At 39.1% G+C, this 14,681-nt stretch overlaps 3 protein-coding genes across 3 annotated transcripts in view; 2 read left to right on the top strand and 1 right to left on the bottom strand.

Annotated features, from left to right (window-relative positions):
* Positions 1-5,922, top strand: part of LOC138947296 (alkyldihydroxyacetonephosphate synthase, peroxisomal-like) — a 35,150-nt gene extending 29,228 nt beyond the window's left edge. Inside the window, exons 18-20 of the mRNA XM_070318744.1 lie at positions 591-690; positions 928-985; positions 1,473-5,922. Coding sequence (XP_070174845.1) covers positions 591-690; positions 928-985; positions 1,473-1,615 — 301 coding nt within the window. The 3' untranslated portion in view covers positions 1,616-5,922. The remainder of the gene's footprint in view (positions 1-590; positions 691-927; positions 986-1,472) is intronic.
* A 223-nt stretch (positions 5,923-6,145) lies between these two features.
* LOC138947297 (proteasome subunit alpha type-2) lies at positions 6,146-11,680 on the bottom strand. Its single transcript, XM_070318745.1, has 7 exons — positions 11,567-11,680; positions 11,003-11,079; positions 10,357-10,489; positions 9,459-9,581; positions 8,303-8,390; positions 7,705-7,778; positions 6,146-6,876 (listed from the first exon to the last, which is right to left on the bottom strand). Exons 1-7 carry the CDS (start codon positions 11,602-11,604, stop codon positions 6,702-6,704), a joined length of 708 nt encoding a protein of 235 aa, XP_070174846.1. The 5' UTR covers positions 11,605-11,680; the 3' UTR covers positions 6,146-6,701.
* On the top strand, positions 11,667-14,681 carry LOC138947298 (large ribosomal subunit protein bL32m-like). Its single transcript, XM_070318746.1, has 3 exons — positions 11,667-11,817; positions 13,244-13,510; positions 14,386-14,681. Exons 1-3 carry the CDS (start codon positions 11,688-11,690, stop codon positions 14,598-14,600), a joined length of 612 nt encoding a protein of 203 aa, XP_070174847.1. The 5' UTR covers positions 11,667-11,687; the 3' UTR covers positions 14,601-14,681.

The following is a 14,681-nucleotide window of genomic DNA, read 5'->3' as shown; positions in this document are numbered from 1 at the left end:
TAATATATTGTACTACGTTGCAAGCCCCTGGAGCAAATTTTTGATTAGTGCTTTTGTGAACAAGAAACAATTAACAAGTGGCTCTATCCCATCTCCCCCCCTTTCCCCGTCGCGATATAACCTTCGTGGTTGAAAACGACGTTAAACACCAAATAAAGAAAGAACTGTACTCAAACTTGCTCTGATTTTCGTTAAATCTTACACAAACCAAGCAAACCATATCTTTAACATAGTGATTGAACAGGGTGAAACTCGTCCAGCGAGATATCAACTGGCATGCATGACTGGTTGCAGATAGCATTTCTGGTATCTGATACGTACAAATAACAGAGCTGTCCTTTTAAATCAGTCCCTGGTACAGCATTCACACATTTTCTGTGATCTCTTCAAAACTCTCTGTTCTGGAGTTTGCATGGCGATACACAGCATTTTCAGGATTCTTCCGGTTTATGCCGAAAATCCGGATTCGATTATGGCCTTTTTTTCTCTTTTGTTGTTGTTGTTGTTGTGTGTGTGTGGTTCGGTTGAGGTTCAGGATTCATGACATTTTTCAGTCCCATCCATGCCAATGTAACCGCTTCTAATTTCAGGGTGACGCAGACCTATGACACAGGAGCCTGTGTGTACTTCTACTTTGGTTTCAACTACCGAGGGATCCCTAACCCGGTGCAAGTTTATGAAGACATTGAGGTAGGTGATGTGAACTGTAACACTTTAGTTTGGATTGTATTATTTGTATGCTTCAAAATCAATTGATGTCGCTCGCACCCTACTTTGATGTTACAGCATGTAACAAGATTGTGACCAATAGGGTCATAAGCTTTTTCACGTTTTTGAGCATGTGTGTGTGGGGGTGTGTGTGTATTAGGAATGCATGTAACAGACTGTATTCAGTATTCATGCTTATTATTTACCCTCTGAATTCAGGGCTGTGCAAGAGATGAAATGTTGGCAAATGGCGGAAGCATTTCTCATCATCACGGAGGTAAGAGATTTTGTTCTTCGTTTTAACCCAAGCCCCATGTATATTAATTTAGTCAACATTTCGATAACTGACAGACACAAATGTATAAGTACATGTATACTGTGATCTTCTGAATTTTTTCTGAACATACTGTGATCTTCTGAATACTTTTTGAACGGCTGGTTGGAAATACAGAAATCTCATGTACTGCAGTGATGTTCTTAGGACTCTGTCTTTGGTCACAGACGCTTACTTTTTGATCTGGTCTGACCGATAATGGGAAGTATTCTGACCGAACAATTTTGTTTGTAGACAGACCATTTTGACCTATACATATTTTCATTCCATTAGTCTACATGACATATTGTAGTGTTAATATGGGAACAACACTGCTACTTTATATGTCCATGTTCATGGCAAAGTTAGGAAGGCACTGTTTGAAACCTTTCTTGAGGAAAAGTAGTCAGAAACTTATAAAACTGACCAACTGCCATTTCTTTTCCGCCAGTGGGCAAGATTCGGAAGCAGTGGTTGAAGAAGACGGTGGGCGATATCGGTGTGGGGACCATGAAAGCCATGAAGGCCTACATCGACCCTCAGAACATCTTCGCCAACAACAACCTCATGATGGGAGATCACTCCAAACTCTGATGCCTGAGGCTTCCCTTCTAGTATACAAGTTCTCTCCCCTTCTGCAGAGAGTTTTGTGAATGTCCTCTTGATTTGAACCCCCCTCTCCCTCTCCCTTTTTTTTCCCCCAACTTGAAGGCTGTGTTTATATGGACAAACTCTTGATTTGATTAACCATGTGAACGGAATTTGACACTAGATTATTTCTTCCATTGAACCTGATTAATGATATTAATTGATTGATTGTGTGCCTGTTGGAAGATAGTATTGATTGTGTTCTGCTTGATTAATAATGTAGTGGGGATGAACTGTAATTGCTAAAGTGCAGATTTGTTTGAATGATTTTGTACTGAGTGCAAATGATAAGCTGTATTACTTTTAGCAGTTAGTGTGGGAATGTGCGCTGTTTGGTTTATACTTAATTATGTTTTCCATAGTGTGTCCCATTTTGTTCTATATTTTCCTTCTACTTCCTTCAGTTTGAACAAAGGTTTGCAAAACACTACACCCAAATAATGTTACTATTGTAAATGATCACAGATCAGTGCTTTAAATGTGTTATTTTGAATCAAGTATTCATGAGACTTGTGTTGAGCAACTTAGCTACAGTAGAGAAACTTGCATTGTGACTGTAAGTTTTGGTGAAACAAATTCAGAAAAATGCTGAAACAAAGGCAGTGAAACTTGTATGTGGTTTGCTAGTTTTTTCTGTTTTTGAGCTGTTGTTTTTGTTTGTATTTATATGTATTAACCCAAAGATCATAAACTGCCCGTTTTCTAATGAGTTTTGGTTCATTTTGCGTGTCCAAGCATCGTATAGGGTTGTGGAATCATTTGGTTTCTTTTCTTGGCATTAAAAAGTGTGCAAAATAACCCATAACTTGGATTTGATGGGATAATACAACACACAGAAAGAGCAATGAATGACTATACATTTTCGAGGATTTGTGTGTATGTTTGTGTGTATGATCAACGCATGCATGTTATATTGAAGTACAAATTATGTCACTAATTTCAAGAAGTCCAGATCGAGTCTGTGTGTAATGCATGTACTCACATGGTCTATTATCTGTTTGATGAGAGACTCATTCGTGTGATTGCCAAGATTATGTATAATGTACCAACTATTCAAATGTAAATCCATGGTCATTCATTAAAAAAAAATCCACATTGCTTGAATGTGATTGTGAAAATAACGTTGTTGATGTGCAAACTTGATTGTGCCCTAAAGCACAAGTGTTGTGTTAAATATTGTTGAATACAAAATGTTCAGCTGATATAGCTCTAGTTCCTATTATCTCTGACCTTTTTTTCTGTGTAAACCATCATGTAAACCACTAACGATCTGTCCAAGGTTTTACATGGGGTAAGAGAATCCACAAGCTTGGACACACAGACCTGCCGACCATTTGGAAACCTCAAGTGTAGCATTTACTTACATTTTGTTAGAATTTTCAGCATAGCAAATGGTGTATTTGTGCAGCATTGTCTAAAATGTATTCGCACATCTACATTTAGGCTATTAAGCTCAATGTTTTATGACAATTTCTGAGCGCTACAAGGAGTGAGAATCAGAAATGAGTACCAGGACCCCACAAGAAAGAGCTAACTGTTGAATGCTTGTTATTATAAGTTTGAGGGTACCAATTCAAAGCTTGGCGTAACAGCGTAGACATTTGTTTTAAAACAAGTAGCATGCTATGCTGAAAGCGTAACTGTTGGCAGCTCGGCACATACCAAAAGTCAGAAGCATGACTGCAGCTTCATATCCAAAGCAGGACTTTGGTTCAAACAGCGTTTTATAGTCATGTTCTACAAGGCCATGGAATTTAGTACAGTGGTACCTGTGATGAAAGGAAACCCTCGGGACCAGCCAAAAGTGGCCCTACATTGCAGATTGCTAGTCATGACAGGTACATGTTCAGGGTTTAGCCTGGGAGAAAAAGGCAATGGGACTTTTGTCCCCCTCAACCAAGTACCGATGGGACATGGTCGAAGTCGCGGGCAAGAAGCGCCAGAGGCCTGTGCGCGTTTTAACCAAAGATGCAAAATGGTATAATATGGTGCCATCTGAGAATTAGCCGCTATATCGTGTTATCTGTGTGTGTGTGTGTAATCCGATGTCAAGTGTACATTTGGTGGCGCAGTGGTACGTAATCTCAATGCGTCCTTTGACGGACTGAAGGAAATTGCATGGGTGTTACTCTTCCGGCTTTTGCCGGATTTCCGGTTTTTGAAAAAATCTGAAGCCGGAAATTCCGGTTTTCCGGGTTTTCAAAAATTAAAAATTAAAAAAAAAGCTTCGTTTCGCTAAGTTGAAATAACGAGCAGCGGTTCCGATCCGACTTTTGACACCGGTTCGCGTGCTTTCTCGGTTCGCTCCCTTGGATTTGCCGCCATCTTGCTTATTATGATTTGGTTTCGTCGGTGTCCAGAAACTTTCTTTCAAACTTGAGCATTTTGGACCCCTGCCTTTCAGGTTTTTTGATTTTTCCCAGTAATACCCATGAAATTGTGATGGGACATTTTCAGATTTAATGCGCCAATAGCGCAGGGCGCACTAGTAAATGAAACCCTGCATGTAGAAGAAATAATAGGCAAAGGGACAACAGAAGGCATCCTTTCAATGGAGGTGTCCTCTCATTGGAGGGGCCTTCCATCACAGGTATCACTGTATACAACAAAGGAGCACAAGTTAAACTTTTTAATGTTCAACTGACTTACAAAGCAGGACTTCGGTGCTGAATTAAATGAGTAGATCGACAGGTGTCGTGTCACAAAATTAGTTCAGCAAAATATATCCACATGACGCAGAGAGCATCCAGGCTGTAGAATTCTGTGTGTCCGGGTTTAAGACGCTCCTATTTCAGGTAAAAGCCTGCCGATATATACCGAGCAACAAAAGAAACGCGAACAAATTCTGCAATGTTTGATTGACAAAGTCTCAAACAATTATAGAGTTAGAATTATCAAACCACAAAAGTTTGATGAAGGCATGTTTGACCTAGCTGTTGTGTGATTATTTTGATGCTGCGACCGTTTTAACACACGGGACAAGCAGGTTTAACGTTAACAAAGTTTTGGAGGTCTCGCTCAGTCAGTCTTCATCGCGCTCTCTGGCCACTGATCAGACACTGGTGGCTTCCAATGATGTTTCTGGTAGTGTCAGTGGCTGTATTGAATCGATCTCGGAGACGTTGTGGCAGGAAATTGCGATCTTGTCTTATTTGGGGTAATGCGAAAAATCCACCGCTGTGCATAACTGCAGTGCTTCCAATGTCAACAGAACATTGCTGAAGGTGAGACTGTTGACATATGCACGTTTAAAGCACATGCCAGCGCTTCTGGATCATCCCCAGCTTTAAATCGACCTGGCATTTTGGTGGTGTCAATCTTGGCATCCTGGTTGTTTCAAAAGTGAGACTGGCAGCAAGCGTGCCATGGTCTCTTTTGGTTGCTAATGCATTAGTGAACACATCTCACACATCAGATTTTTCCTGCTCCACTTGCACGTGCTGCGAGCGCGCATTATGTGTTTAACTTTAAACCTGCTTGTCCCGTGTGTTAAAACGTCACAGCATCCAAATCACACAAAAGCAAGGTCAACCATGCCTTCATCAAACTTTTGTGGTTTAATGATTCTAACTCTACAATTGTTGGAGAATGTGTCAATCAAACAATGACGATTTTTTTTCGCGTTTCTTTTGTTGCTCGGTATATAATTATGCCTATGGTAATTTACAAAATGATCTACACTTGAACAAAGATACCTATTCAACCTTGATTAAATTTGCATGTGCGAGACATTGTTAAATGTTTTAAAGTGCAGCCCTTGTGATTGTGCACATTTATGAAAGCCACACCTTGATTTGGAGAATGGTTCTTAGTTTAATTTAATGCTTCCAGCACATAAGTTTGTATTCTTTAACACATGTGCATTTGTATTTATGATCCTACCAAAATTAAAACTAAGTTCCATTTAATTTATACTTTTATATATATGTCTCCGACTGCTCAATCGTCCTCTCATTAAGTCTGATTGCCAAAGGTCATTTACCTTCTGTTATGATTGGTGGTTTTTTTACATGCATTTTCTTTTTTGTGTCGCTTGAGCCGCATTGTCTGTATATTAATCTAGGGTCAGTACTTCTTCTAACATTTTAATTATTAATTATTTAACTATTAATCTGTGTTCAAAATGGCATCCATCAATATCAATTTTCAGATACTGTTTAGAAATGAGATTCTATGAATGGCATCTGAACAAAGAATGAAAGATGAAGATGTTCGATTGTGATTCACTGACAAATAAATAACTTTCTGTCAAAGCCTTTTCTCTGTGCATGTGTATGTGCGTGTCTGGATGGGTGTGGGGGGGGGGGGGGGGGAGTGTGTGCACTTAATTTGATGAGGGTAATGGAGAAGAAAATACATTGTACACATGCTTTTTACATCCAGCCCTCATCTGAAAGAGGGTGAACTGAAACTGAAAAAAATCATATATTTATGAGAACTAAAATAAGAAGGAAATGCACAGATTAAAATCAAATCTTATTTGAATTCTCATTTTATGCTTTAATTGTTACAGCATCAGCAACATGAAAACAGTACAGTTTCACACAAACCAAGAAATGAAACAGTAAGTAAACATAAGAAGAAATCTGAGCCTGGTCAGTACAGTACTTTGAAGGCTTCAGACACAAATAATCTGTGAAACAATGTGAGAAGTCTCTAATAGGAAACACTGTGGCATGAAGATGACATCTTTGAATGTAAGAACACTTATTCGATAATTAGCATCCCAAAAGAAAAGTTCGTTATCTTGCCCATCCCAGAACGTTCTCATTTAAAATTTCCTTTTAACCCGATGTTTATTTGAATTCTGATTCAATGTTATTATTACTTTTCAAAACCATACTCACATAAACAAATTACTGAATAGTTTGAGTCTCTGTTTTGAAGCATTCAAAATCCAATCATAAACAAGGGACATCCTCAGACAAAAATAACATCTCACCATCCTTGACATCTAATGCGGTAAGTGAGAAATCTCAACATCATTTTTATGCGAAAATGTTATCAAAACCCCTCCACCCAGCCCCACTGGTTAGGACACGGAGGCCAGGTAGTCTTTGACCTCAGAAGGCTCTAACCGACGGAACCCTGTCGCGTTGCAGATGCCGATTTCAATGTTGTCCTCTGTCATTTGACCTTCAAAGCTCTCCTTCAAGGCCAAGATGGCGGTGTGCACAGCGTCCTCCAGCTCTAGGCTTTCACTGTATCTGTAACAGATCAAAGCAAGGTGTTGGCTAGAATTCATAGAAAAACACGCAATTTTTCAAATTGTCCTCTCACTTTTTCTTTTTTTAAATTTGCTTTATTGTGTGTTTGTGCATCCCAAGGACAGATTGTAAATCTTTGTAAAATAAAGTTCAGCTCTCTCACTCAAGTATCCTCTGACAAGAAACGTACTGTAGAATTACTACAAGATTTAATAAAAAAATGTTTTGTAGCTTTAGTTTGAACAGTGTTTTAATCAATGATCGGTTGGTACAAAATATCAATCAATCAATCAATATGAGGCTTATATCACGCGTATTCCGTGGGTACAGTTCTAAGCGCAGGGATTTATTTTTTAATTTTTTTAATAATTTTTTTATGCAATTTATATCGCGCACATATTCAAGGCGCAGGGATTTATTTATGCTGTGTGAGATGGAATTTTTTTACACAATACATCACGCATTCACATCGGCCAGCAGATCGCAGCCATTTCGGCGCATATCCTACTTTTCACGGCCTATTATTCCAAGTCACACGGGTATTTTGGTGGACATTTTTTTTTATCTATGCCTATACAATTTTGCCAGGAAAGACCCTTTTGTCAATCGTGGGATCTTTAACGTGCACACCCCAATGTAGTGTACACGAAGGGACCTCGGTTTTTCGTCTCATCTGAAAGACTAGCACTTGAACCCACCACCTAGGTTAGGAAAGGGGGGGGAGAAAATTGCTAACGCCCTGACCCAGGGTCGAACTCGCAACCTCTCGCTTCCGAGCGCAAGTGCGTTACCACTCGGCCACCCAGTCCTGTATATTCAGAATCTTACCTCTTTTCAAGGAAGGTCTTCCCGTTGACATGATTCTTTCCCATGGCTGTGGCCTTCCAGGCAAAATATGCACCCTGACATTAAGTAAGAAAAAGAATACCTTTAAACATGTGGATCAAAAGTAATGCACTGAGGTCAGCGAGTCTAAGAACAATGTGAAGTGATCATGCAAACCAATATACCACGAAAAGCACTCCAATGTCATCTACATGCATGTAAACCATCATGTACATGCATACTTAGGCCAAGAAAAAAATTCAATGTTTTCGATTCCCCGACTGAACCTTTTATTTTGCTTCCAAAACCCCAACACTTTTTGACTTTGACATGTGTCTATTCAAATAATTAACAAACTTCAATCATAAAAAAATAAGAAATAACCAATATTCCGACCCTAGATTTTGCCTTTTATTTGTGGGGCCTTTTTCAATGCAAGAACAAACACAGACACAAGGGGTCTACACACCTACACACAGTTTTGTTTTTTTTAAATCACATGCATCTCCGAAGAAGAAAATAGCCACAAACATGCATCCCCAAACAAGAAAATAACCACAACCATGCATCTCTGGACAAGAAAATAACCATGAACACTTACAGAGGGGTCACACTGATACAGGTAGGGTTTGCCTTCGTCTTCATCCCAACCAGCCATCAGAAGTGACACACCGAAGGGTCGCACACCTCTGCACAAAACGTCAAAGAATGCATAAAATACCAAATTGTCAGATGGTAGATCTATATTCTAAACAGGGCTGATACATTTACTATGATTTCCCTTCCCACACTACTCTAACCACTTATCAGTTATTGGTATATTCCAGAACAAGCTCCATGAAAGTGACGTTGACGTCACATACTGAAATAAAGTGCGAACATTTTGGGTTTCATTCAGCGTGATATTTAACCTCAGAACACTACCTGCTTGTATGTTCATCAAAACGCCATTATTCTGGTTTCAAGCATAGTGCATGCACCCACTGAGTTTCACTTTTGCGACAATACAGTGCTGTTCTTTACTGTATTATATAAATATAATTTTACTGTACAGTGGATTACCCCCCTTTTAAACCCCTAATTTAAGATTCCTTCCTTTTTAAGTACTTGTTTTCTCAGACATAACCTCTGTAAAATCACCCCTATTCAAAGACTCCCTCCTTTTTAAGCACTTGTTTTCTCAGACATAACCTCTGTAAAATTACCCCTATTCAAAGACTCCTTCCTTTTTAAGCACTTGTTTTCTCAGACATAACCTCTGTAAAATTACCCCTATTCAAAGACTCCTTCCTTTTTAAGCACTTGTTTTCTCAGACATAACCTCTGTAAAATTACCCCTATTCAAAGACTCCTTCCTTTTTAAGCACTTGTTTTCTCAGACATAACCTCTGTAAAATTACCCCTATTCAAAGACTCCTTCCTTTTTAAGCACTTGTTTTCTCAGACATAACCTCTGTAAAATTACCCCTATTCAAAGACTCCTTCCTTTTTAAGCACTTGTTTTCTCAGACATAACCTCTGTAAAATTACCCCTATTCAAAGACTCCTTCCTTTTTAAGCACTTGTTTTCTCAGACATAACCTCTGTAAAATTACCCCTATTCAAAGACTCCCTCCTTTTTAAGCACTTGTTTTCTCAGACATAACCTCTGTAAAATTACCCCTATTCAAAGACTCCTTCCTTTTTAAGATCCGATTTTCTCAGATTTGTGGAGGTCTTAATCGAGGGTTTCCACTGTATTGCATTCCAACACTCACCCAGACTGTGTGAACTCCTGCATGACGGCCGCCACTCGCTGCACCAGTTGTGCGGTGGGAATCTGTTCGTTGTACACTCTCTTGTACTGCTCTGCTAGCTTGCGGGCACGACGACTAAGTACTCTGGAAAAATAACAAACATTCTCTCAGAAACTAATCCCAACTTCAAACACATTTTTCTGTTTTGCACTTTTACTCTTAGTCTTCTAACCCACGTTTATTCAAGGATCTTCTAAGCTACCTTAAAAAGTAAACTTAATCAAAATATGAACATTGCATGTATGCACTAACCAAGAATCAGTGAATGCAATTGCAAACCATATAGATGGTTGTTCAAAGGAATGTGGCACAAGTATGCTCTATGTTAGTAACGAAACCTGTACAGTGTTGTCCGACACTTTAAGACATTCATCAACATACCGTAAGCAGTGATATTCCCAGGCCTTGGTCTTCTGTTACTGACGTATATTTTTTTGATCTTACACATTGTTATGACGGCCTAACTAAAGTTTTGGCATGAACAAAGTCTCCCGACACAACAATATTTTTGAACACAGGACATTTGGTTTCCCAATTAATTCGTTTCCGGCCAATTTAAGTGGAGCACGTGATGCGCACAAAAAATATTGGCGGTCTAGAAGTGTCGTCTGCGCAATGATCGCGGCGGCTTTCTTGACCGCCAAGGACGACCACGCACGTTGTGAGACGTCATTCGTTAGACCTCAATATATACTTTCAAACCAAATCCAACTGACCTATTGTCCTCTGAGCCTGAGAACACTGTGCAAGTAACTCGTAATAATAGCTCTTCAGATGAGTAGCTCATCCAAGAAATGCACAATTTGTGTGTGTGAAGGAAGCATTAATACCTCCACACACACATGAACTTAAGACATACCTGTAATCAGGGCCCATGCCACTGTAGACAATACCAATGTTCTTGGTGATCGGCTCCACTTTGTGAATGCTGTGTTCATCGTACAACACCGACTTCTGCTTCTTCTCTGTGGCCAGAACTACCCCATTTGTGGCTGCAAATAAACAGAAACAATACTCAAGAATCAACAAGGAAATACTATTAAAATTTTCTCTTAACTGGTCTGTATAAATGAAAAAAATATAATTTCAGTAAATCAAATGTACACTGTTCATTTATTTGTTTGTTTTTTGTTCTATTCGATCAGACATTACTAGCTAGCTGTTCTGCTTCTGGTCACCAATTTTCACACAAAGCTGAACTCTGTTGTGGAAGTACTACATGGCAAACAATTTGTCACAATACAGTACTACCAACAACTTGAACAAGAAATTACTCATACAGTCCCTTCCTCTATGCCTGCACACAAAGTAAAGTATAAACATACTTACTGACTAATTAATAATCAACCCAAGTTCTAATAAGTGTTGTAGCGAGTAACACTATACCTTTAACATAATCACATTAAGTATACATAAACTCAATAAAACTTGAAAATCAAACTGAAAGGACCAAAACTCCACTTACAGATTTTTAAGTCGATATTACTCTTACTCTTAGTTCTTACCCTTGATGCCTACTGAAGGGGCACCTGCTCCGACTGCTGCCAGTGCATATTCTATTTGTACCAGCTTCCCCGAGGGGCTGAAACAAAAGCAGATAAATGAGTTATTACACTTGATAAGTAGATTTATAATATTACTGTATGGGTCTATCAATCTATGACTATTATTATTAAATATTACTATTCTAGTACTAGTACTAGATGTCAGGTATTTGCAATTTGCAAAGGAAAGAGATAACAGTGACAGAATCCAAGAACAGTCTATTCACATACTACAGTAGATAAGTCAATGATATCCAAAGACTACATGCGCTCTGTCGTGTTTCATAACAGGCTGACATTTTCTGAACAAAATAAACAGTCACCACGAAATGCAAGTCCTTTGAAAGCAGAGAACACCGGTGATGAAGCAAATTCGGCATTGTACGATGCACACTTACTGTAGAAAGCTGCCACCATGAAATGCCTTATGATTTAAAACTATTCAGAGGCAATGTCTTTGAGCTATTTTTTCCATGTTATCAATCTTTCACTTTTTACAAATGTCTATAAACTCGATTTTCTTACCTGAAAGTTGTCAGCGAAAAACTGTACCGCTCCGTCATGTTGCTTGTCTGCCACTTCCGTTCGTTTTTGATGTAATGCTATTGCTGATTGGACAATTGGTTTTCTATCATCCAATCAAACGATGCATTACGATGTTGTTTCCCATTGCAACATGGCGGCTTCCTTGCGGAGATGTGTGACTTTTCTGACGCTTGAATGTCAAAGATTTGCCCGTGATCTTCGAATCATTGGTACAGCTTTGCAGAATTCTGGTAAGCCAGAGAGGTTGTCAGAGATATGATAAGAAAAGCACGACTATTTTTGCAAAACAGCCTGGAAACTACTGCTCATTTATTTGAGAAAGTTTCCATGCGCACATGCGTTTGTAGCAGACGATGGATTTTGTTTATTTCTAAACTGAACTACCAGAGATGACAGAACAAAATATGTCTCTGAAAGGAAAAAAACACACTAAGGAAGATCATATCAAATGTGCAGTACGTCATCTGACCTGCTATTTGTATGCAGGTTTGCAAAAAAGTAAAACTTGTCAGTTTCCCACATTTGCTTTTTTGTTGTTGCTTGTCATCCAACTCAAAGTAGCAACTTTTAATGCCATTCCCGACAGTCCAATAATGTTTTCTGTTCAACGCAGATGTGTGTGTGTGTGTGTGTGTGTGTGTGTGTGTGTGTCACTGTGTGTGTGTCCTCTTCTTGCCTTCTTCTCTTTTTTTTTCTGTCTGTACTACAGAATATCTCTGTATTAAATTTCTCCTTTTTGAGTCACTTGAGAAAAAGTGACTCTATGTAATCGGTCAGTGTTAGTCTGTCCGGCCGGCCGGCCGGCCGTCCGTAGACACCACCTTAACGTTGGACTTTTCTCGGAAACTATCAAAGCGATCCGGCTCATATTTTGTTTAGTCGTGACCTCCAATGACCTCTACATTTTAACGATGGTTTCGTTGACCTTTGACCTTTTTCAAGGTCACAGGTCAGCGTCAAAGGAAAAATTAGACATTTTATATCTTTGACAAAGTTCATCGGATGTGATTGAAACTTTGTAGGATTATTCTTTACATCAAAGTATTTACATCTGTAGCCTTTTACGAACGTTATCAGAAAAACAAGGGAGATAACTAGCCTTTTCTGTTCGGCAACACACAACTTAACGTTGGGCTTTTCTCGGAAACTATAAAAGTGACCGGGCTCAAATTTTATGTGAACGTGACTCCCAGTGACCTCTACACTTTGACGTCTGCTTTGGTGACCTTTGACCTTTTTCAAGGTCACAGGTATGTCTTGAAGGAAAAAAATTGAAATATCATATCTCTGAAACTATTCATCGGATTTGATTCAAACTTTATAGGATTATTCTTTACATCAAATTATTTACATCTGTATTGTGTTGTGAATAGCAATTTCTTCCTGTCCATCATATAATATTCAGAACTGCGAAAGTGACTCGATCGAGCGTTTGCTCTTCTTGTTTAATTTTTTTTTAATTTCAAAACCTTTTTGTCAAATTCTGTCGTAGCTGTTTCTCTTCTGTTTGCGGGGAGACAACAGTTCCCTCACTGTAGTGGCTTGGAGGGGCATATAACCTGGACATGTGTTGTGTAACAAAAATATTACAATGGTAAAAAGTACTGTGTGACTGCTTTACAGAGTGTATGAAATAACTTGCTGTTGCTGTTTCAGGTAATGGCCTTGCCTTGAACACAGCAACCTTAGATCATCCTAGTCTTCCACAGGCAGCCCATGAGAGAGACTCAAAATCTTCATCCGATGTCCTCGACTCTGTCTTCAGCAATGTCCTTCTGGCTGTACAGAGGAATCGACGCTCACTGGAAAGACGGATGACACGACGAATGCAGATGGCTGGCCATTTTGAGTATGCTGTGCCAAGGAAAGACATCGTAGCTGATCTTGACTCAGGGCGGTGGAAGGAACGAGGCACCATATGCAGTATGTATCTAGGATGGATTCAACAATTGTTTCTGGTCTTTAAAAAATAAGTCTGAAAATACCAAAAATGAAATTGCCAACCGACTATATCGACCATTTGATAGTTTGTCCATTAGACTATTTACAGATCACACCCCCACCCCCATCCCCTCTCCACCACCTCCGCGGTTGACGAGTCAGTGTGACATTGGGGAGTGTGCAGGAATGGCTGTTTGTGTTGGTAGAGGATACAGTTACAACTACCACTACCAGAGGGGATCATGATTTTGGAGGGGGGGGGGGGGAATAGGGTTAGCGATTGGCGACTGTCCTCTGTGTGTGTGCAATTCTTTATGCGAAAGGTTGTAGGCCCTTATCTCAAAGGTTGCTAGCTTACTTTTTTCTGAATTGGTTGTCAATTATTTTTTTCTGATCTAACAACATAGTCAGTTTGCAAACCCTAGCTGTCTTTCACATAGTAAATAAAGGTCACTGTAGCAGTTTATGTATACTGCAAAAGGAGTTAAAAAAGACTGCTCACTCAGCACAGTCTTTAAAAATCCCAGTTACCTCCCTTGTGAAATTGCTTGCATCCAAAATGTTATGCACCAGCAAGGATCTCCATCAAACTTGATGGGCAAAAAATTTTATAATCTACCTAAGTGAGAACAAATTGGGAATTCCACAAGCTACACTCATAATCAAAACACAAGATGTATAAATATATAATGATTAAAAATTATTTTTATATGACCGTCCCCTAAAGAGACCATTAGGCGAACAATAAATGCTAGTAAAAGATTTGGTTCACTGCATTGTCTATTATTGATTGCTCCATTAAGTAACCTTTCTTGGTGTTAATTGATGAATTTACAATTCCTTTGCTTTGTTTTCAGGACACCATTATGCCAAAGTAAAAGAAGAGACAGAGAAGATGAAGGAGGAACTAGGGGAGGCAATGCAGTACACAGCTGACCAGAAGGAAGTTGTCTTTCTTTACGAAGGGGAGGAATCAGAAAAAGCCAAGCAACAAGGGAAATACGTAGTGCAGATGAAGAAAGAGCGGCCCACCTGGTTCCATAAGAGTTTGTTAGAGAAGAAAACAGACTGAGTGATGTGTGAAGGAAGCCATGATGTTCATGGGAAACATGATTTTGTATTTGTTTGTTTTAAAATAAATGTGGTATGTGTA

Source organism: Littorina saxatilis, linkage group LG14 (assembly GCF_037325665.1).
Source record: "Littorina saxatilis isolate snail1 linkage group LG14, US_GU_Lsax_2.0, whole genome shotgun sequence".
NCBI classification, from domain to species: domain Eukaryota; kingdom Metazoa; phylum Mollusca; class Gastropoda; order Littorinimorpha; family Littorinidae; genus Littorina; species Littorina saxatilis.
Note: the sequence above shows the minus strand (reverse complement) of the source record. Positions and strands in the feature narration are given on the sequence as shown.